Source organism: Trichomonas vaginalis, chromosome VI, assembly GCF_026262505.1.
Source record: "Trichomonas vaginalis G3 chromosome VI, whole genome shotgun sequence".
NCBI classification, from domain to species: domain Eukaryota; phylum Parabasalia; order Trichomonadida; family Trichomonadidae; genus Trichomonas; species Trichomonas vaginalis.
This window is the reverse complement of record NC_067208.1, coordinates 11,723,973-11,744,378: the sequence shown is the minus strand read 5'-3', so window position 1 is coordinate 11,744,378 and position 20,406 is coordinate 11,723,973. Positions and strand designations below refer to the sequence as shown.

The window sequence follows — 20,406 nt, the reverse complement described above, 5'->3', positions numbered from 1 at the left end:
CTATGGGTGCCATGGTTATCGCTCAAACGATCAAGTTATATCTCGATTGCGTAAATTGAAATTTTGCTATTTTCTAAATTCACGGCAACAACATTCTTTTATCCTGATCGTACATCACAATATTTGAATGTGCGACCATTTGTTCAAGAAACCGTCAAGTTATTCTTCATTTTTCATGCCGCGGCGAACAAAAGCAGTTGCAAAGCGTATAAAGAACTTAGTTCAAAGCGCGAAAAATAGGGTAGAGCCATATGTCGTCAACACTGTTGAATTTGTGCTATCTGTATTATTGAGCGGCGCTACATTTTGCCAATCAGAATTTCAATTCATGCTGAATAACATCAAAGTTCCGTCAGAAGCTACATTTCATCGAGTCCAAGAAAAGGTTGGTCGTGTTATCATAGAAGTTGCCAGAGAATCTGTTAATTATTGGAAATCTCGAATGAGAAAATGTTCGGGACTTTTGTTTGACGGTTCTTGGAGTCAGAGAAGAAATGCAATGTTTTGCTATGTACAATTTGTAGAAGAGAAACTCAAAAAAATTGTAGATTGGGAAGTGATATCTAAATCTTTTAAAAATTTCAAAGGTAATTTCAACGGAAAATCAAATGAAATGGAATTTGAAGGCTTAAAAAGAATGCTGAAGCGTTGGAATAATGAAAAACGTGTAAATTTTTTTGTGCATGATGGCGATGTCAAAATTGTTTCTACAATCAAAAATACGTTCAAAGGTATCAGAGAATACAGAGATCCTGGACATTTTCTTAACAATATACAGAAAAAGCTCAAACTGCCAGAATTCAGAATCTTATCTAGCATTTCAAAGAATTTATTGCGTTGGCTTAGGCAACTTCTCAATGACACACATATGTCAATTAAAACAAAGAAGTTTTTATGGTTGAATTCCGCTAAACATTATGCCGGAAATCATAAATTTTGTCCAGATCCTGAAAAATGCAAGATGATTAAACCATGGAAATATGCAAAAAATAAAACTGCTATAAAAACACTTAAAAAATTCCTCGAAGATACCGTAAAAATCTTTGATATGGTAAAAAAGATTCATTCAACTCAAGTAGTTGAATCGATAAACCATATCAAAGCAATGCTTGCTAATAAAAATATTAATTGGCATGCTTCTTGGCCAATTAGGATGGCAGTCACAATATTGCATTTCAATGAAAGTATGTTTGAAACGATTGTAGCAATAAGATACAGGTTAAATTTACCAACAATGCCAGAAATGATGAACAGATATTTCAGAATGTATGATACAACAAAAGATTTAATCAAAGCATTCAAAAATTCAAAGCAAGTTCAAAAAAAGTTTGCGGCATTAAGAGCTATAAAGAGAGGTCTTCAAGCTACCGATGATCGTATTACTCTTAAATCACATAAATAATTATTAAATTTATTTCACCCTCAAAACATCATAATCTTGCACCTTCTTTGAATAAACACTTTCACCTTCTATTTTTAATTAATGTTTTTTAATTGTCCAAAATTTTTAGATTATATAAGATATAATTTTTTATAAAAGTATTATTTTCTAAAAGATAAGTATATATTCTTAATCACAAAACCTAGCATTTTATCATATCTATATATCAGCTTCCTAAATATAATACTCATATAGTTAGTATGATTTTAATGTTTTTGAACATGAAACGAAAATATGATTACAATCATATAACATAATGGAGTTATTGATATAACTTATATGCATGATACATTAAGAAGTCTTCCAACAATATAGATATAGTTGTAGATTCCTATGATTCCTTTTATATTGTGAGATAATAACATTTTTATGCTGTCAGGAGCCTATGAGTGCCCATCCTTAAACCAATTACTGAAATAAAAATTTTTTCATCTGTTGAAGAATTTAATGACTATTATGCTAATAATAAAAAATTATTTGAAGAATTGACAACGTGTAAATTGAATAAAATGTTTAAAGTTGATGGATTCAAAATTTCAAAAATAAAAGGAGTGGTTAGTTTGAAATCTATTCCTCAATCAAGAATCACCTCATTAATGAAAATAGATGATTTAACAAAAAGAATAGAAGAGATTGAAGAAAGAATAAATCAAATAATTGATTTCATAAATTCAAATAATCATTAGTTTCTTAAAGTTCAATGTTGAACTCATCAAATTCATCTTCATCATTACCATTACCTTTAGCGAGTTTATTTACTCTTTCAACTTTATCTTTGATAGTCTTTCGTTTAATTTTTTCTGAAGTTTTTCGTTACCAAGTTCTAAAATTTTACATGGATGATATTTAAACCCGTTAAATTCTTTTTCCTCAGTTTTAATCATTAATCTACAAAGAACTTTAGTGAGGTGGTTTTGTTGTTTAAACCATTTATCCTTAATATTTGTTATAAATTCAATATCCGGAATTAATTCCCAAATTTTTGAATTTTCGATTAATTTACCATCAAATGCAAAAGCAATAGGTTTAATATTAAACTTACCTTTATAAAATAAACTTTGTATGTAATCATCAAAATAAACGTCTACTTGTTTAACCTGGGTGAGAATTGGTGAAAGTTTATCCATTAATTGATTCACAGTCACGAATTTTGATTCACTCATTTCTTACGAATTAAAAAAATAAATTATTCAAAAATGTAAGAAGTTTATTTTTTAAAGTTTATTTTTTATTCATGAAAATAATTATTTCTGATTTCTTTTACTCTCTCGTATATACTAGATTTAAAGAATTCAGAACATTTCCCATAATCTCCTAAATGTTTTCTTATCCCTAACGTGTGCCAGTTATTATATGAAACTGAATAAACTTTATCTTTATCTTTACACCTTTCATCACTTCCAATATATTTATATCTCAGTTTTGATTTAGCATTTTCATATTCATTAGCGTTTAATAATTCACAGTCTTCCTTTTTAAATTGATGTTTAAGATATTCAGGATTTAATACTCTACGTTTATATGCTCCTAACTTAGTTCTAAAGGTTTTTCTACAAAATTTAGGAATTCCATCCTCTTTAATGTCATCAATGATTTCCATTTCATTATTTTCAATTTCTTCTTCTCGTTTATGAGGTCTTTGATTATGACTCCATTGATTCCATGAAATTAAATATTCTTTATCATTATATTTATACCTCATTAGCTTATTTTGGCTTTCATATTCATTTAATAATTCACAATCTTCATTTTTAAATTGAAGTTTAACCCATTCAGGATTTAAACAATGTTTAATTAATCATGGAATATCTGACATCATCTATATATATATATAGATTATTTTATAAAAGATAAAAAAATAAATTATTTTAAAATTAATGTTAATTTTTTTAATGATTTATAAATAAATATATTTTAATGCATCGTCTATATATAGATTTAACAAAAAAAGTCACTAAACCCGTCATATCCTACTACTATTAAGGTCAGGTCGTAATATCGAAATTTTCATTTTCCATATTATTTAAATAAGTGTTATTAACTTTGTCTTCGATTCGTTTTTGGAAATCTTTCTTTTAAATTTTAGATTTCCCCTCACTTATTTATAGTTTTTTATTAAGCACGCCTTCATTCAAATATTTTCTCAAAATTGAAATAATTGAATATTGAAAGCGGATTAAATACTAAATATCACTAATATCCGTTTGATGTTCAATGTTGAACAGTCTCATGGGGAAAGTCTAGAATTCCAACAGCATCAATCCTAAAAGCTGCAGTGAACTCCATAAAAATTTGAGTCATCTTTGAAATTGTTTTTTCTAACTTCTTCAACAGGAAACATTCTGTTTTGGAACTTGGTAAGCTTTTGAATAACAAGGCAAACTTTGAGAGCAGATGCAGATGAGTCCAAAATCAGGTCTAATAAAAATTAATAAAAAATTGTAATATAAAAGAAAATGTTTAATCAGAAATTAAATATACAATTGAGTAACCACGATCATAACCTGTTGTGAATTTTGAATACTTCTGCAGTTTGGTATAATACGCTTAACATGGAAATTGTTAGTAGTTTAGTTCGAAGTATTTGCTAAATGATGTGAGCATAGGTAGTATATCTTAGGAAATTAATAAAAATAATTACAACGGCATCAATTGTCGTAAAAACAAGAAGTATTAAATTTGCTGTTATTCGTTGAATATAAATTTATTTCTCTCCAACATTAACACTGTAGCCTTATCAATTATATTTATATCTTCTTGAGCAATAAGTGGTTCTTGACTATTTGCTTTCAAAATAGGATCAAATTCCAAAAATGCTTTAAGCATGTCTGTTTTCGATTGAATTTGTAATTTATTTTTAACTTCTTTACCATCATAATGGAATTTTTCTTTTTGATTTGTTTCTGTCGTTTTATAAGTGGAATTGACTTCATCTTCTTGGTAACGTCCTTTCTGGAAAGAATCATACTTGTAAGTTGTGTTTCTTACTTGCGCATGAGAGCTCTCATTATTTGGATCATTGTGTTTTAATTCTTGGATCTTTTTGCCACTAACTTGAAATATGCATGTATTGCTATCTGAGTTACTCATTGTTTTTGATTTCAAGGATGATACACGCCTGTAAATATTTTCTCCAACTCAAATTTAGCTTTTAAATTTTCCATCTAAATTGATGCCCCTAATATCTATTCTCCTCCATCTGACATTTAAATGGTCAAAAATAATGTCTCTATTATAGAGCAGATCTGTTATGTCATGCTCTTTCTTATTTTGACCAAATCTGAATTTCAATTGTTGTATAATTGCCAAAATCATAACTTGTCAAAATATTCTATCCAAAACAGAGATAGGCAAAAAAAGATGTCGTGTGAATTGAACTCAACTTTGTGAATTCTTCAAAAAAATGTAAAATATAATTATTTTTTCGTTGAATTTTTTGCATGCTAAGTAGTGTCAATGTGTAAACCTCTCAATTTTATCGTCGGGGAAGCAACACAATTCCCTCAAAAATATTGAAAAAATATAGAAAATAAAATGAATTAAGATGTACTTAAAATGAGAAATAGATTATGATATTAGATTTTAGAAAAAACAGACTTTTGATATAACTTTTGAGAATTTCATATAAAAAAAAGCATTTAAAAATAAATTTAAATATCTTATTTATTTACTATTGTAAATATATTCTGAGATTTTTAGAAAAAAACACTTTTCATAAGTATTCAATATTTGAGAATACGGTCCAAAAAAAATAGATTCTCTTATATTTGCTTATATAAAAGGAAACTCTCTATCAGATGCGAATGCATGAATTCAGCACCTCTGATAGAGAGTTTCCTCTTATATAAGCGGATCTTTTTCATGAGTTATTGTTAATATAAAAACATAAAAAGCTACCAATATGAGAAATTAAACCCTGCGAGGTGCCAGTCTAGAACTGGCGCTTCGCAGGGTTTAATTTCTCTTGACAAATGACAAAACTTGTTCGCAATTGTGAACCATTGCGAGCAATTTTGCCAGATATCTGGAAGGAATTGCTCCTTATGATATATGCATTGTAACTGTATATATCATAAAGAGCAATTCCTTCAATTAAACGCAAAAACTTTGGTGCAATCGTTGCTGATTGCACCAAAGTTTTCGAACTTTCCCGAGGGAATTGGAGGGTGAGAGATACATAGTCTATCTATGTACCTCCCACCCTCCAAATCCCACTCTAAATGGGAGAAACTTTGTTCGCATGTTATCTATTCAAACAAAGTTTCTCCATTTAGAGAAGGAATAGGAGCCTACCAGGCACTGATATATAATCAGTGCTTTGTAGGCTCCTATTCCTAATAAAAATTTGAAAACTTTGGAGCATTTGATTATTGTATTTTGTCAAGAGAAATTCAACCCTGCGAAGTGCCAGTTCTAGACTGGTGCCTCGCAGGGTTTAATTTCTCATATTGGTAGATTTTGATGTTTTTATATTAACAAAAACAAATGAAAAAGATTTGCTTATATAAGAGGAAACTCTCTATCAGAGGTGCTGAATTCAGGCATTCGCATCTGATAGAGAGTCTCCTTTTATATAAGCGAATATAAAAGAATCTATTCTTTTTTGGAGCGTATTTTCAAATATTGAATACTTATGAAAAGTGTTTTTCCTAAAAATTTAATATAATGCTTAGCACAATATATAAAATTAAAATATCTATAATTATTTTCTATATCACACTTTTCATTACACCTTGAAAAGTCTTCTCAAACTCTATTTTTAATTATTTTTTAGATATATCTCAAGTGTGATTATTCAAAAACTCATATAGACTATATTTATTTTTTTCATTCAAAAAATTATATGAGAATCTCAAATTAACTTTCAAATTTTTTATTTTAAAAACATATTAATAATCATATTTTAAGATACTTTTTCGCCCAAAAAATAATCGTACTTCCTCGATGATTAATAGGCTCTCAATTTCTATCGTTGACACTACTTAGCATGCAACAAATTTAAGCGATATAGGTAAAACAGACCATGATATAAAAATTTTCAAAGATTGAAATTCATTGGTCAATTCATTACGAAATTATGACATTCCAAAAATTATTTTGTAACTGATATTTTAGCCGATATGTATAAAAATTGATTATCAAAATTGTAAGACTGAAATTTCAGACTTTTCAGAAATTTAATATTACTTCAAGAGTTTGTGATTAATGCATCATTTTTAGCCAAAAATAAAATTCAATTGACTTTATAAAAATTTACATCTTCAGAAAATAATTTCATTTCATATTCCTCATGTCTAATGAAGGGAATGAAACTGTGAAAGTGCAAGCAGAGGGCAGCTCTACATATGTTTCCGTCAGCGTACAAGAGGCAGCTGTTGCCGCTACATCATCGGAATCATATTCTTCAAAAACTACAACATCATCGAATGTTAACATGTCTGAAGAAGAAAAGGCAAAACTTATGGCAGATATTGACAGAATCAGACAAGCAGCTAAAAGTTCTTCTACAAGTTCTTCTTCATCAAGTCATTCCGTTTATGTTCAAGGCGAAAGCACTCGTACATCAAGTTCATCTGCATCTGGCGGAGTTCAGGAAAGCCAGACAGTCTACAGCCAAAAGGGATATTCTGGCGCTTCCCAGAAAGCAGAAAGCCGTGATGGTGATGATGTTCAAGTTACATCATCTGCTGTATACCACGGAGAATCTTCTCAGGCATCAATGGTTAACAACAATGGTGTCGTAGATATTCAAGGAGAGCATGTTTCTGTTACAGGCGTACGCGAAGGTGATCAAATTTCAATTTCGGGCGAACGCGTTGTTTATGGCACACCAGAAGGTGGAATCCAGATTGAAAAGGCTGAGATTACAGAAACTGGTAAAATACTTGACCAATCAAACGGATCATCTGGTTTATTGGCTGCCGATTCATCTAAATCAGCCGCATTATCAGAAAAATCCGTAGCATCTTCATCAGTTTCATCCTCCTCTGTATCAATGAAAGCAGCATCTTCAACATCAGTTTCTTCATCATCTGTCTCAAAGAAGTCTGTCTCTTCTACATCAGTTTCTTCATCATCTGTCTCAAAGAAGTCTGTCTCTTCTACATCAGTTTCTTCATCATCTGTCTCAAAGAAGTCTGTCTCTTCTACATCAGTTTCTTCATCATCTGTCTCAAAGAAGTCTGTCTCTTCTACATCAGTTTCTTCATCATCTGTCTCAAAGAAGTCTGTTTCATCTTCTTCAGTTTCTTCATCATCTGTCTCAAAGAAGTCTGTTTCATCTTCTTCAGTTTCTTCATCATCTGTCTCAAAGAAGTCTGTTTCATCTTCTTCAGTTTCTGCTGCATCAATTTCTTCATCACAGCGTTCTTCTGCTGCTTTAACTTCAAAGTCATCAAAATCAGCAGCATTGACTGAGGAATCAGCTGCATCATCACAAGCTGTTTCATCAGGAAATAAAGATGAAAACGAAGAGGAAGATGAAATAACGGTTGTCCAAACAAGAGATATCAACTTAGAAGATGGCGAAGAAGCAAGAGATGTCTTTGTATCTGAGAAATACTCTGTCTCTCGTACTGGAAATGCTTGCTTATGCAATTGGCTTATCATTATTGCAATTATCATCTTAATTATTGACGCAATTAGGATTTTCAGCAGAAAAGACGTAAATAAGAAATAAACAATTCTATTTTGTTCTCCGGAATTATAAAATATAACAATTTTTGAATGAATTGAAATTTTATTTGTAAAATTGAGTATAACTTTGTATGTAAAAGAAAAGGGGGGAACTTCGTCGACAACAAAGGTATCGACCAAAATTGCTCCCATTATGCTTGGCATATGAAGTATAGTAATAGTGTGTATGGACTCATAGAATGACTTTCGTTTGATTTCGAGATATATTATCATCTTCTAAAATATCCATACTTTACTTGATAACTCATATATATTATCGTATTATGAAAATTAAACGAAAAATATGGCTCAAGACAAGCAAAATTCGATGCTAAAAAAGTAAATTGTTTAATGATTAGGGTGCTTTCAGGTATTTTTCTGAAGTAACACTTTATTCGTTTTTCTTTCTGCATCTGTATATAAAACATGCACAAATAAGTATTCATAATTAAAAATATTATTCGAATTGGGTAATTAAATCGTTAGATCTTAGATTTTATTAATCATTTCTTCTTAAAATGAGACTGTGGTAATGGGAACTGTGTATGAGAGTTGGAGTATTGTTAAATTGCGCGAAATGTTGATAAGTTTCAAAAACAATTTGCAGTATGTTCAAGTATATTAGAATTTAATGATATGTGGTAACATCGACTGCAAACAATCGATTTTAAGTGATTGATGAAAATCGATATCAATATTTAAAATTTTCGAGGTTTTTTTGACTGATAGCAATTGCTTTTGACACCCAGAATGAAGTTCTCCTTGGTGAGTAAACTATGATAACGTTTTTTTCAATTCTCGATTTTTTTGGAAAAATGAGGTTAATTTTTTTTGAAAATTTATAATTTAGAGAGAAATAAACCATTTTCATTGTATTATAAATCGATAAAACCTCTTTATTTTTGTTATTCTATAATATTTCTACTAAAATATATCACTTATACAGCAAAATCATATAATTATTTTTCAAAGATATAGAAAAGAAGTATATATATTCCTAAATTATAAATCAGTCATAGTTTACTATCAAAAACAATATATTATTCTATATAGATAACCATCCATTGTTAGTAATTTAAAATTATTTCTGGTTCAAATTAAGGATTATCTTCACATGTTTAGAAAATATTGTAAACATCTAGAAAACAATCAATAATATCATGATTTTATTAACAGATGAGTTCAAGATATATATTGTGATTTGATTTTCGATAATAAATCTGAATCAAATGTATATTAAACTCGCACATTTAGTCTTATTATCATAATAATGTTATTAGTTAGTGACTATGGCTACAAAACAAGCAACATTAGATCTGTATCTCATAATCAAACGGAAGTTAAGCTAAGATATTTGATATTTTATCACCTGGTAGTATGCATGATACTATACCAGAATGACTAGTCAATCTGTTGTTTTAATATCGTTTTAAATTTTTTATGCCAAAATAGTACTCTGGCTATCATTGGTAATACGTAAGGTTGCTACTGTTGTAATATTTCGAAAAAATAAATGTATCAACTTTAATGCAAGATATGATGAGCTGAACATCGAATAATTGGGTTTTTGTAATATTAATATTCTTTAGTCCCTAGTATATCATTGTTTCATACTAATAACGTGGATCAATTCCGTTTCAATGATCAGATAAAGCAGAAACAATATACTCAGGTGCCACTTTTTTAGTCTAAAAAATGAGTTCCCCCCTTTTTGTAAAAGATATTACAGATTATCTGTACTTGCTATTTCTATGTAAAAAATCGATTTTAATTTTTCACACACCTTCAAAAATTTTGATGATTGAAAGATTTGAAGAGAAAGCTTTCGTAGGATGGATGAAAGAAACTGGAAACATATTCACTGGTGATGAATATCATTTCAGGCTTGGAATATGGCTTTCAAATAAGAGATATGTTCAAGAAAAAAACAGAGTAAACTTGGGATTTACATTGGCACTCAATAGATTTGCGCATTTAACAGAAAATGAATATAGATCTATGTTAGGTTACAAATATGGTCATAAATCTTATCCAATAACCAAAAATATTAAAAATGATGTTCCTACAGAAATAGATTGGAGAGAGCAAGGAATTGTCAACAAAATTAAAAATCAAGGTGCTTGTGGTTCATGTTGGGCATTTTCTGCGATTCAAGTAATTGAATCACAAGTCGCAAAAAACCAAAAACAATTATATGATCTTTCTGAACAGAATTTATTAGATTGCGTAACATCATGCTTTGGATGTGGAGGTGGATGGTCCCCTGGAGCCTTAGAATATGTTTATGAAAAACAAAATTCTAAATTCATGCTCACAACTGATTATCCATATACTGCTGTCCAAGGGACTTGCAAGTATGATAATAAGAAAGCTAAATACTTTGGAATGCTGGAATTAGCCGGTGTTTCAAGGAAATCTGAAACCGAACTTGCAAAAGCTGTAGCTACATATGGCCCTGCTATGATCAGCATTGATGCTTCTCAACACTCCTTCATGTTATATAAAGAAGGAATCTACGATGAGCCAAAATGCTCAGAAGAAGATCTTGACCACGCCGTTGGTTGCGTTGGTTACGGTGTTGAAGGAGAGAAAGACTACTGGATTGTCAGGAATTCTTGGGGTGAAGTTTGGGGAGAAAAAGGTTACGTTAGAATGATCAGAAATAAGAATAATCAGTGTGGAGTTGCAACAGAAGCATATAATGTTTTCGTCAACTAAACATTTATAGTCATATTTACAATTATAAAAAAACATTTTTTAACTTGTAAATTATTATGGAAAGCAAAAGGCTCAAGTTGCTGTACTAGATCTCTATCTTATTCGATGTCATTATGATGTTAGTGCTAATATTCTTATAAATCAGCAAGTTTAAAATTTATCTTGAACAATATAACGAGACTTTGAGTTTCAGAACATAGAAATTTAAGGGAAATTACGATGTTGACAAAAGAGCATAGATATATATGATAGAAAAAGGATTTTGAGAATTAGACATTCAAATATTGATTGAAGGAGAAGCAATTAAGATTAGTAGGGAAAATTCTGATTGGTTCATATATTAGTTTGTCAATAATTTTGAAATAATAAAAATATCGAAATAAAAAAATTTGGATGAATTCGCAAATTTATTAACAACACTTTATTATCACATAGTATAATTTAAAAACAAACCAAATTCGGGCAAATATCGAGTAATGAGGGGAACTTAACTCTTGGTGGCTGTGGAGGAAGGGGATCCCTTACGAATGAGGTAGGGATTACAGGCTGAATCATTTTTTCGAACCTTACGTTTTCCTGAGGTATGAAATATGGAACATACATTGGCTCAATCATTTGTGGATATGGTTGAACAGGAGGGATGTCATAGCAGTCAGGTGAAGAGCAAGCTTCGGCTATCTTGGCTTCATTTTTCATATTTGATTCTCTTCTCTCAAGGAGACGCCATCTGTTCTTAGCAGATGTCTCACTACGACCATTGAGCGATATGCAAACAATGGCCCACTTTTTGCCGTACTCTTTAATCTTCTGGCGAAGTATATTATCTTCTTCTGGTGTCCAATCAGATGTATTGAGTGATGGCATAAGGTATTCTTTATATCTGTCGCGGCATTGGCGAGGGGTTCTGTTTTCCATACACCTAGCTATGATTGTCCAGTCAGCATCGCCGAGAGATTCAACAAGCTGCTTAAGCTTTTCGTCTTCTTTTTGTGTGAAAGGTTGCCTTGGTTTACGTGGAGGCTTCACCATGGTAGTTTGAGGAGAATTCGACATTTTGATTTTAAACCCTTCTTTTTTTGAGAGGATTGAAATTTTCTCAAAAACCGCTATAGGAAATTCTCGAAACAATATCAAGGACATAAAACTTATCATATACTCGATCAATTTTTTTCAGAGTACAATTCCATTGAAAAGTTTACAAATTCCGAACAAAAATTGACATTTGAATATCTCATTCCACATTTTTCCTTTGGAAATAATTGTCTGATGATATAATATAAGAAGAATATATATTGTTGATTTTGTCAACGTTGATAATTATGATCGGAAAAGTTGCTTCTCAATTAATTTGCAATCGACCAAATAAAAAATGAAAAATTATAGAATCGTAATTAGAATCTAAAATTGGTACTATTGTTATAAATTTATGCTCGTACTTAAATCTTTTATGTGAAAAAAATTTTATAGAAAATAGTATGTTCTACATTGTATTTAAGGGTTTCGTTTTGCTAAAATTGTCACTTTTATAGCATATTTGTTTTTGGATGTTTTGCGAAACCAAAAAAAAAAAAAAAACTATGATATACAATGTGTGTGTAAAGAAAATACTTTATTTACTAGTTAAAAAATCATTTGGTATTGATCAAGTTATTTTTTCTGGATAAGATATTATATGGATAATTGGATAGAAAATACAATTATATAATCTTGTACCTGGTTTAATTAAGCTAATTGTCATCAGAAACTTGTAATTTTTATGAATTTCAGATTTTTCTTTTCATTACTGCTTTTCTTAATAGGTCAAGTTCTTATTTACGTTATAAAGTATGATATTTACAAATATCAAGTTATCATGTTTTTTGAGAAATTATGAGAAACAAACAAAAATGAAAAAGATAGGAATAGCAATGAATATTGATGTGGGTATAGAAAATGTAAGAGATATGAATGCAAAGCAATCAGTATTTAGGATATTGACCATAGATTTCGAAAAAAAAATGCTGCATATTGAGCGAAAACTATGATTATATTATAAGGCTGTCATTTAAAGCATAATGAAACTATTCCCTTTTCATTTTAATCGAATAAGATAGTAAAGATTTTTGAATTAGCTAGAAACTGATGAGATGTTTTCACAAATCAGATTTTTAATCTCTATAATGCATAATTCACTCAATATCTCAATTTTGATATTGCGAGATATTTTTGCTATCGGTTTCGCAATTTTGACACAATAGCAAGAGGGTTCTATAAGCATTATTATCAACGTAGAATCTGAATATCATATCAGAAAATGTCGCAAATCTGACATTTACCCGACCAAATAGCAAAAATAATTGAATACTTTTCGCAAAAACTTTAAAAATCGATAAAAATATGAAATATAGATATTAAAGAGACTTTTTATATAATATTCATAAAGATTTTCCAAAAATATGATACCGCAAAATTAAAAAAGTGACGTCTTGAGTGGAGTCAAAGGTCGAAATTGCTAGCTAAATGTTTTTTTAGCGAAATTGCGTATTGTACGTTTTTTTCGCAAAACGAAACCCTTATTGTATTGTATGTAATCGATATATTCCGATAATTCAATCGTATCAAAAAAATATGCAAACGGTGATTCAATTTTGCATCATTATCGTACAACAAGCCATTCTGACAAACCATCAAGTTTAGTGCGGCTTTAATAAGAAGCGTTAGAAAATATCTATGGCTAACTTATTTTTAAATAATTTTAATAAAATTTTTCATCTGATAATGAATATTTACGTTCTTTGAGATATATTTCAAAAATTATGCTTCACATAATATTTTTGATGATAATAATATGCAAAATACGAAAATAAACAAAATCTGATTTTTCATTATTGATTTTTGTTTTTAAAGAATTCGAATATTTGGTATTCATACTATGTACTATTTAGAAATTAATGGTATTTAGATTTTTATCATTTACTCTTTTATTGTGATATCTCAAGATGACGTTATGGCATCACAAGAATGATATTATAGCATTGAATTGTACTATGTTGGGAAAAGATGATTCTGTCATGTTTGATTGTGCATATATGTTATTAAAAAATAGCTTGATATGGATATTATCTTTTAAATGCATGCTCATTTTTAAGATATATATATGTACATACCAAAAACATGAGGAACAAAAACACTGACAATATTGAGAAGAAAATCTGGTAAAAGAATCACAGATCTGGGAAGGTATGGGAAATGGATGAAAATAGGATATCATACTCCATTATGAATAGTAGATGTATCCTACATCAATGAATCATCTGGGAAACGAAGTTTTTCACTCCAAAAATTTATTATCAAAAAAAACAGAACATATTACCTCAGGGAAACGTTTCCCAGCACTTTCTCACCAGAATCGGCCACCATAAATGAGTTGCACGTCATTTACAAATTTATACTACCAACTTTCATTAAGGGTGCACCCGTATGTACGTTTATTTGAGAGGAGGAGGATTACCCTCTCAATTTTGAGGGATTCGTTAGTTTATTTTCTCGATGAATATGCAATAAAATTTGATTTTTACCTTATCAATATACTTCATATAATATACACATGTTCATGTAAAAACTTTTTTCCAAAATCCTGAGGAATTAAGGGATTTTTGAATTTTAAGAATTTTTTTCGAATTTTTTCGAAAAAAAAAATATTTTCAGAACAGCCTTAACGGCTAAGATTTAGGAACAATGTTAAGTATCAAAAAGAAAGGAGGTCTGATATAGACAACATATATCGTTGAAGGTTGAAAAAATCTCTAATATTTGAGCCCAAAATTTCAAATTTTAATTTTTTGAAAAAAGAGGCCACATATATGTACGTTTATTTGAGAGGAGGAGGATTATATTTTTGAAAGGGTGAAACATTATGAATATGTTAATTATATAATAATATGTATTATTATAAAAAAGAAAAAATAAAGCACGTTAAAATTTTTCTTTCTTGATTTTTTACAAAATCTACTTAGAATTATGCAAAATATGACTAAATAATTATAAATTTCAAGTTAAATTTTAATTTTGATAAATAATTTAAATTTCAAAATATCAAGTTCAGTTCGACTATGTATGTAGTAATTCCTCAATAAAGTGCCAAAACCCTATTAAAATATATGAACATTTTCAACATTTTAATGTTTTTATTTAAAAATTTGTTGGAATATGAGCTTCAAACAATTATTATGTAAATAAAAATAATTAAATATATGTATTTATTCGTATTATAACCGTAGTAAGTCGATTCTTCCTTTCTTCTACTGAGGTTTGAATTTGATTTCGAATTGTAAAGAGATTCAAAGGGAAAATACTAGCGGATAAAAACTACCTCCATGAAAGGGTCAGAATGGAGTCAAGTTGTATTTTTTGATATTTTTTGCTTTTCGAGCCTAAATAGGTAGCCAAGATAATGCCTAAAAATAAGGTTCTAAATTCTGAAGTTTACATGATCCTCTCGTGTGCACCCTTAAATGATGTGTTACAAATTACCCAAATTTGTCCAATATCCCCCCTCATAATTTTTCGAAAACAATGAAATCTGATTCTAGTATGTAAGTCAATCATCTTTAGTACCGCTAAAAACGATGAAGTTCTCAAATTTTATAATTTGAGAAGTGTCAAAATTTATTCGATTTCTGCAGAATTTTCCCGACTCTTTGATGGTTTTCTGAAAAAGAATCATTTGTGGCCCAATGCAGAAGGATGGATTTTCCATTCCATCCATCAGTACTTTATTCCAGTACCTCCCATCTGACCAGATCATTAAGATACCATCAGTCAACACAGAATTCAAAAAAGAACCACCAAAAAAGCTCAAGTTTGGTTACGAAGAAGATTTACTTTTGTACAAAATTGTGATATCTAGAAGCTGCAAGAACTGGAACGAAGTTGCTGCCCAAATGGGAACTAGAAATGCAAGACAATGTCGTGAAAGATGGAATAATTACTTAAATCCATTCTTAAGAAATGACCCTTGGTCCCCTCAAGAGGATGAGTTGCTTATCTCTAAATATAAACAGTTTGGACCCAAATGGCGAAAAATTGCTCAATTTTTTGTCAATAGATCTGATAACTCTTTAAGAAATCGCTATTTCGTGCTCGAAAGGAAGCTAAATAGGAACCCTAGTGAATCATCAACTGTGTCTGATGAATAATTGTTTATAAATCTATCATTACTTATTATTTAATTTATTATTTACGTTGTGCATCGCACATTTATTAATAGTCAAGTTAATTAATACTAAATTTTAAGTATTTTCACTAAAAATATTATTCATTTAGTAATTTCATAAATATAGTCTAACAAATTTGTGACTCTTACTATCAAAATATGTTCCTTATGTAAAAATCATATATAATATATCCAATCCAAAATTAATCAAATAAAATGCTATTGATTACTTGTAACGTAGCAAATTTGATATAAATTTGGATCTTTATTTGATTGATATGAGTAAGCTAAATCTATGTAATTTAGAAACCGTAAATTTTTAATTTTAACTTGTATAATGCAGAAATATTGCCTTTTGAATAGGACCTATCAATTCTGAGATGTGTTTTTGAAGAATAATATGCGTGTAACTCCTCTTGTATTAAATAAAATTTCGATTCAATATTTTTAGCAATTCTTTTTACGAATAGCAATATTATGATCATAGTATATGTCTATTGTTGATTGCCTAGATCCATTAGCTTGGATGTTAATTTGAAATTAGAAAATTTACATTACAAGAATAATTTTGATTACAAATGTCATGGTCGATTATATATAATAGAATTTCTCTAAAAATGGTATAATTTCGTAGTTATGTAATTGAAGATTCTTCAAAACTTTATTAAATTTTTAGCCAATTTCTTCATCTTAGTAATCTACAACATATTAAAATGCTAAACGTTCGAAAAATAATGTTGATAATACGATTATCATTCAAACCCTATCGGTTGTTTTTGTCAGTTTTCTGCTATTGAAAGCTTGAACGATAAATAAGCTTTTGAGGAAAAATATACCTTCATAATGGATCCTGGGGAGTTCCAGGGTCTTTTGAACAGATTGAAGGACAAAAACTATCTTGCGGCAGCTCAGCAGGAATATGACAATCTTCTTGAGACTGATGTTTCCCAAGTAATCCAGTTACATTATATTATATTAGAAGAATGTGAAGATCAAATTCTTCAAAAATTGTCGGCTACACTCCTTACCAAAATTTTCCAGAAATTAACCGATGATGATCTTGCTGAGCTGTCTCCGTTTATTAATAATGTAGTTCAAACAAGAACAATCTTACTCTTTCAGAATGAGGACTCGAGCATCGAGCTCATGGATTTAATATCTTATTTAGCAGCGACAATAGCGATTAGGTATATCAGAAACGGGGAAATGTTAAATTTTCTTCCCTCTTTAGTTGTTGTAGCAAAAACATTACATCCTATATTAGCGCCTGCAGCCATTAACTGCATTGAACAGATAGTATCGCAAGTTCCAACAGATATTGAAAAAATATCAACCGAACTTATTCAAGCTTTAGTCACAGGAATAGAGCAAGAAGTTTCGGAAGTATTTTTATTTTATGGATTGAACTTGCTTTATACAATTATATTGAGTTTGCATCCAAGAATTAACCTTTCCGAATATTCCGCTATAATTACGCCCGCTGTAAATGATTTAATCGGTACGATCTACCTTCACAAAGCTCTTCTTCGTTTATCTTCATTTGTCCAGCGCCGTGGAACTTTCTTTGGAGATAATCTTCAACACATTGTCAATCTTTTAGCCAATATGATCTCAAACGAAGAAATAGACAATGGTCCAAGAATAGTTTCCATGGATATCCTTACAACTGTTGCAAAAGCAACGGGAGCAGCTTTTATTCAATTTCTTGAAATTGTTTTCACAGCTCTTTTAATGGCATTAGATTCAGACTTATCAGAAGATTACGTTGAAGATTCTGTTCCTAATACAGACCTTATCGACTCAATAGATTCGACCTTTCAATCTTTAGTCAGTATATTTAGCCAGAAGAACCAACTTCAGAGTCTTGCTTTCCACTGTATAGAGGCTGCAATAAACAGCGATGAATGGCAATGCCGAAGATCTGGTTTATCTTTCCTCGGCAAAGTCATACACGTACTCCACAACTCACTCGAATCGCACCTCGACCCTATAGCATCAAGCGTTTTCGAACATTTTACAGATAGTTCACCTGCAGTCAGAATTGCTGCATATGATACATTCGCTGAAGCTTCTGTATCTTTCTCACCCCACATAGAGCAAAACTACCACGCAGACGTAATGGGGACCCTAATATCGGCCATCAATAACGAATCCGTGGCATCGACCAAAAATGCTGCCATTAAAGCGTTGTCACGTTTTTGTGAAAATTGTACACCTGATATTTTAGAGAAATATTCAGCGGATTTGATGAGACAATTGGTCGCAACTGTAGAAAGCCAACAACCTCAGCAGCAAATATTGATTATGAAATGCGTCTCATATTTATGTGAAGAATCGCAAGAGAGCTTCTCACAGTACTATACATATTTCATACAGTGGCTAAAGGAGATCATAGAAACTAAAGTTAGCGATCATGAACTCGTATTATTAAAGGCAATGGCAATTCAGAACTATCCGATCATTGGAGAAGCAATTGACAAGGAAACATTCATTCCTGATGCTCAAGAGCTCTTAGATACCCTTCTAGAAGAAGATTGGGAACAAATGTCAGACGAAGAATTCGATGCCGTACAAAGCGCAATCAGAGAAATCGCTTATTACATTCCTGAATTTTTCACAAACTACGTACCGCCAGTTCTCAACAATCTCATGAAAATAATTTCGCATGATCTCAAACCATCGCGTTCTGATGCACATGGAGAGTCCGCCTCTGCATGCGAAGTGCTCTCCATCGACAATCCCGATATAACTTACGATAAACATCAGCTAAATACGATCAAAGAAGCGATTCTTACAGTAAATGCCATTTTAGAGGAAAATCCAACCGAAACACTTGACTTTTCCCTCCAAATTGGTGAGATTTGCTACAAGATTTGTACTTATTCTTTCTTCCCTGACGTTCAAAATGCGGCCATCGGATGTTTCATCCGACTTTTGAGTAATTTCATCAAGGAAGAGAGCGAAGGTACAGAAGACTTCGCAATACGACTACAAGCAACTGTTATTTCCCTACTTTTACCACAAGTTATAAATCCAGTTGTAACAATCAATCTTTTAGAGCTTCTTATTGATACTATCGACGCTCTGAGCCAATTAGAATACAATTGCTCATCAGTTGTCCAACACATTGCTGAAATTGCGCTTATGCAATTTCAAGCATCAGTACAACGCAGAAATGACTTAAGTGAGAACGAAACATGCAATGGGGAGAACGCAACAGAGTATTTGCACGAAGACGATCTCATTTTTTCACTTGGTTTAGCTGTCAGATGTTGTTTTAGGAATTTTCCTGACGTTACATTAAAACTTGTACCGGAACTATCGAAGATAAATGATCCTATCTTCCAGTTGATGCTTAGAACTGATGCTGTTTGCGTAAGAGATACTTCTGTACAAGAAATTTCCCAATTAGTGCAAATGATATTGGAAAACGCGTCAGTTAACAGGATGAACGTAATCAGAGTTGCATATATTTGCTTCGCGAACCTTGTGAATTCAGCAAAAATCACTCTTCCCAATGAATTACAAGCAATTTCGCAAAATGCAGTTGCTTTGATCCGCCATTTCTTAAACGAAGAGGATGAAACAGCTCTCCTGGCTATAGATGGTGCATGTGTGGCCTTGGCATCGATATTTAGAACACAAGACGAGATTGATCCGGAAATCTTGCAGTTGTGGTTCGACCAACTACCTCTGGAGAAGACAATGGAGGAATCTGAGATAGTTATCGAGTTCCTCATCGAAAGAGTTATGGCGGAAGGCCCAATAATCTTGCAAGATGACAATATGGAGCGATTGTTGACTGTTTTGTCGACTGCAGCAATTGATCCAAAGCTTTCCCATGAAGTACAAATAAAGGCAGCCCTTTGCGTCAAATCATTGTCGAGAGTTGACCAATTTAAGAATTCTTTCGAAATAGCGCACTACAGCTTGGACACAGAAAAAAGAATTGCTGTACAAAGATGCTTGGAATATGAAGCTGGATCGTAAGAATTTGATTTCCAATAATATTGGCGCGGACCTCTCAAAAATTGAATAGAATTGATAAGTTTACACGGGACCATTAATGAAGCGAAAAAAATTTATTTTTATTTATTTATGTAATTTAATTATTTTATAATTTTGTTGTTTTAACTTGTAGTTAAGCTTTTGTATAACTTTTTTTTAATTATCCGAAAAATATTATTTCATCGGATAAAGAGAAAAGAAAGTATCAAAGCTCATCTTCATCTTATATTTAAATGTTGTGTTTTATCAATTGATTTTTTATATTTTTAATCAAAATTTCCAAATTACTCTCTTTTTTATAGTTGATTATTGATTGTTAAGACTTCAATTATACTTGAATTTGTGAAATCAAACGATCCCTCTGTAGAAA

General features: G+C 30.7%; 7 protein-coding genes across 7 annotated transcripts, besides 3 other annotated features; 5 read left to right on the top strand and 2 right to left on the bottom strand.

Annotated features, from left to right (window-relative positions):
- Window positions 1-1,840: part of a mobile genetic element that runs on past the window's edge.
- On the top strand, window positions 638-1,402 carry TVAGG3_0848560 (uncharacterized protein; the record flags this gene model as incomplete). Its single annotated transcript, XM_051249143.1, has 1 exon — window positions 638-1,402. One exon carries the CDS (start codon window positions 638-640, stop codon window positions 1,400-1,402), a length of 765 nt encoding a protein of 254 aa, XP_051084618.1.
- Window positions 1,841-3,880: 2,040 nt separating the features above from the next.
- On the bottom strand, window positions 3,881-4,750 carry TVAGG3_0848540 (uncharacterized protein; the record flags this gene model as incomplete). Its single annotated transcript, XM_001325172.2, has 1 exon — window positions 4,127-4,531. One exon carries the CDS (start codon window positions 4,529-4,531, stop codon window positions 4,127-4,129), a length of 405 nt encoding a protein of 134 aa, XP_001325207.1.
- A 757-nt stretch (window positions 4,751-5,507) lies between these two features.
- Window positions 5,508-5,803: a mobile genetic element.
- Window positions 5,804-6,600: 797 nt separating this feature from the next.
- TVAGG3_0848520 (uncharacterized protein) lies at window positions 6,601-9,058 on the top strand (the record flags this gene model as incomplete). Its single annotated transcript, XM_001325171.1, has 1 exon — window positions 6,732-8,120. The coding sequence occupies one exon, from the start codon at window positions 6,732-6,734 to the stop codon at window positions 8,118-8,120; it is 1,389 nt and encodes a 462-aa protein (XP_001325206.1).
- Window positions 9,059-9,913: 855 nt separating this feature from the next.
- TVAGG3_0848510 (cysteine-type peptidase protein) lies at window positions 9,914-10,952 on the top strand (the record flags this gene model as incomplete). The annotated part of the gene is made up of 1 exon (XM_001325170.1): window positions 9,914-10,834. One exon carries the CDS (start codon window positions 9,914-9,916, stop codon window positions 10,832-10,834), a length of 921 nt encoding a protein of 306 aa, XP_001325205.1.
- A 198-nt stretch (window positions 10,953-11,150) lies between these two features.
- On the bottom strand, window positions 11,151-11,887 carry TVAGG3_0848500 (RNA polymerase II transcription regulator recruiting protein; the record flags this gene model as incomplete). Its single annotated transcript, XM_001325169.1, has 1 exon — window positions 11,276-11,887. One exon carries the CDS (start codon window positions 11,885-11,887, stop codon window positions 11,276-11,278), a length of 612 nt encoding a protein of 203 aa, XP_001325204.1.
- A 2,394-nt stretch (window positions 11,888-14,281) lies between these two features.
- Window positions 14,282-15,323: a mobile genetic element.
- Window positions 15,324-15,432: 109 nt separating this feature from the next.
- Window positions 15,433-16,452, top strand: TVAGG3_0848480 (RNA polymerase II transcription regulator recruiting protein; the record flags this gene model as incomplete). Its single annotated transcript, XM_001325168.1, has 1 exon — window positions 15,550-16,011. The coding sequence occupies one exon, from the start codon at window positions 15,550-15,552 to the stop codon at window positions 16,009-16,011; it is 462 nt and encodes a 153-aa protein (XP_001325203.1).
- A 176-nt stretch (window positions 16,453-16,628) lies between these two features.
- Window positions 16,629-20,277, top strand: TVAGG3_0848470 (importin beta family; the record flags this gene model as incomplete). The annotated part of the gene is made up of 1 exon (XM_001325167.1): window positions 16,872-20,018. The coding sequence occupies one exon, from the start codon at window positions 16,872-16,874 to the stop codon at window positions 20,016-20,018; it is 3,147 nt and encodes a 1,048-aa protein (XP_001325202.1).
- Window positions 20,278-20,406: the final 129 nt, after the last annotated feature.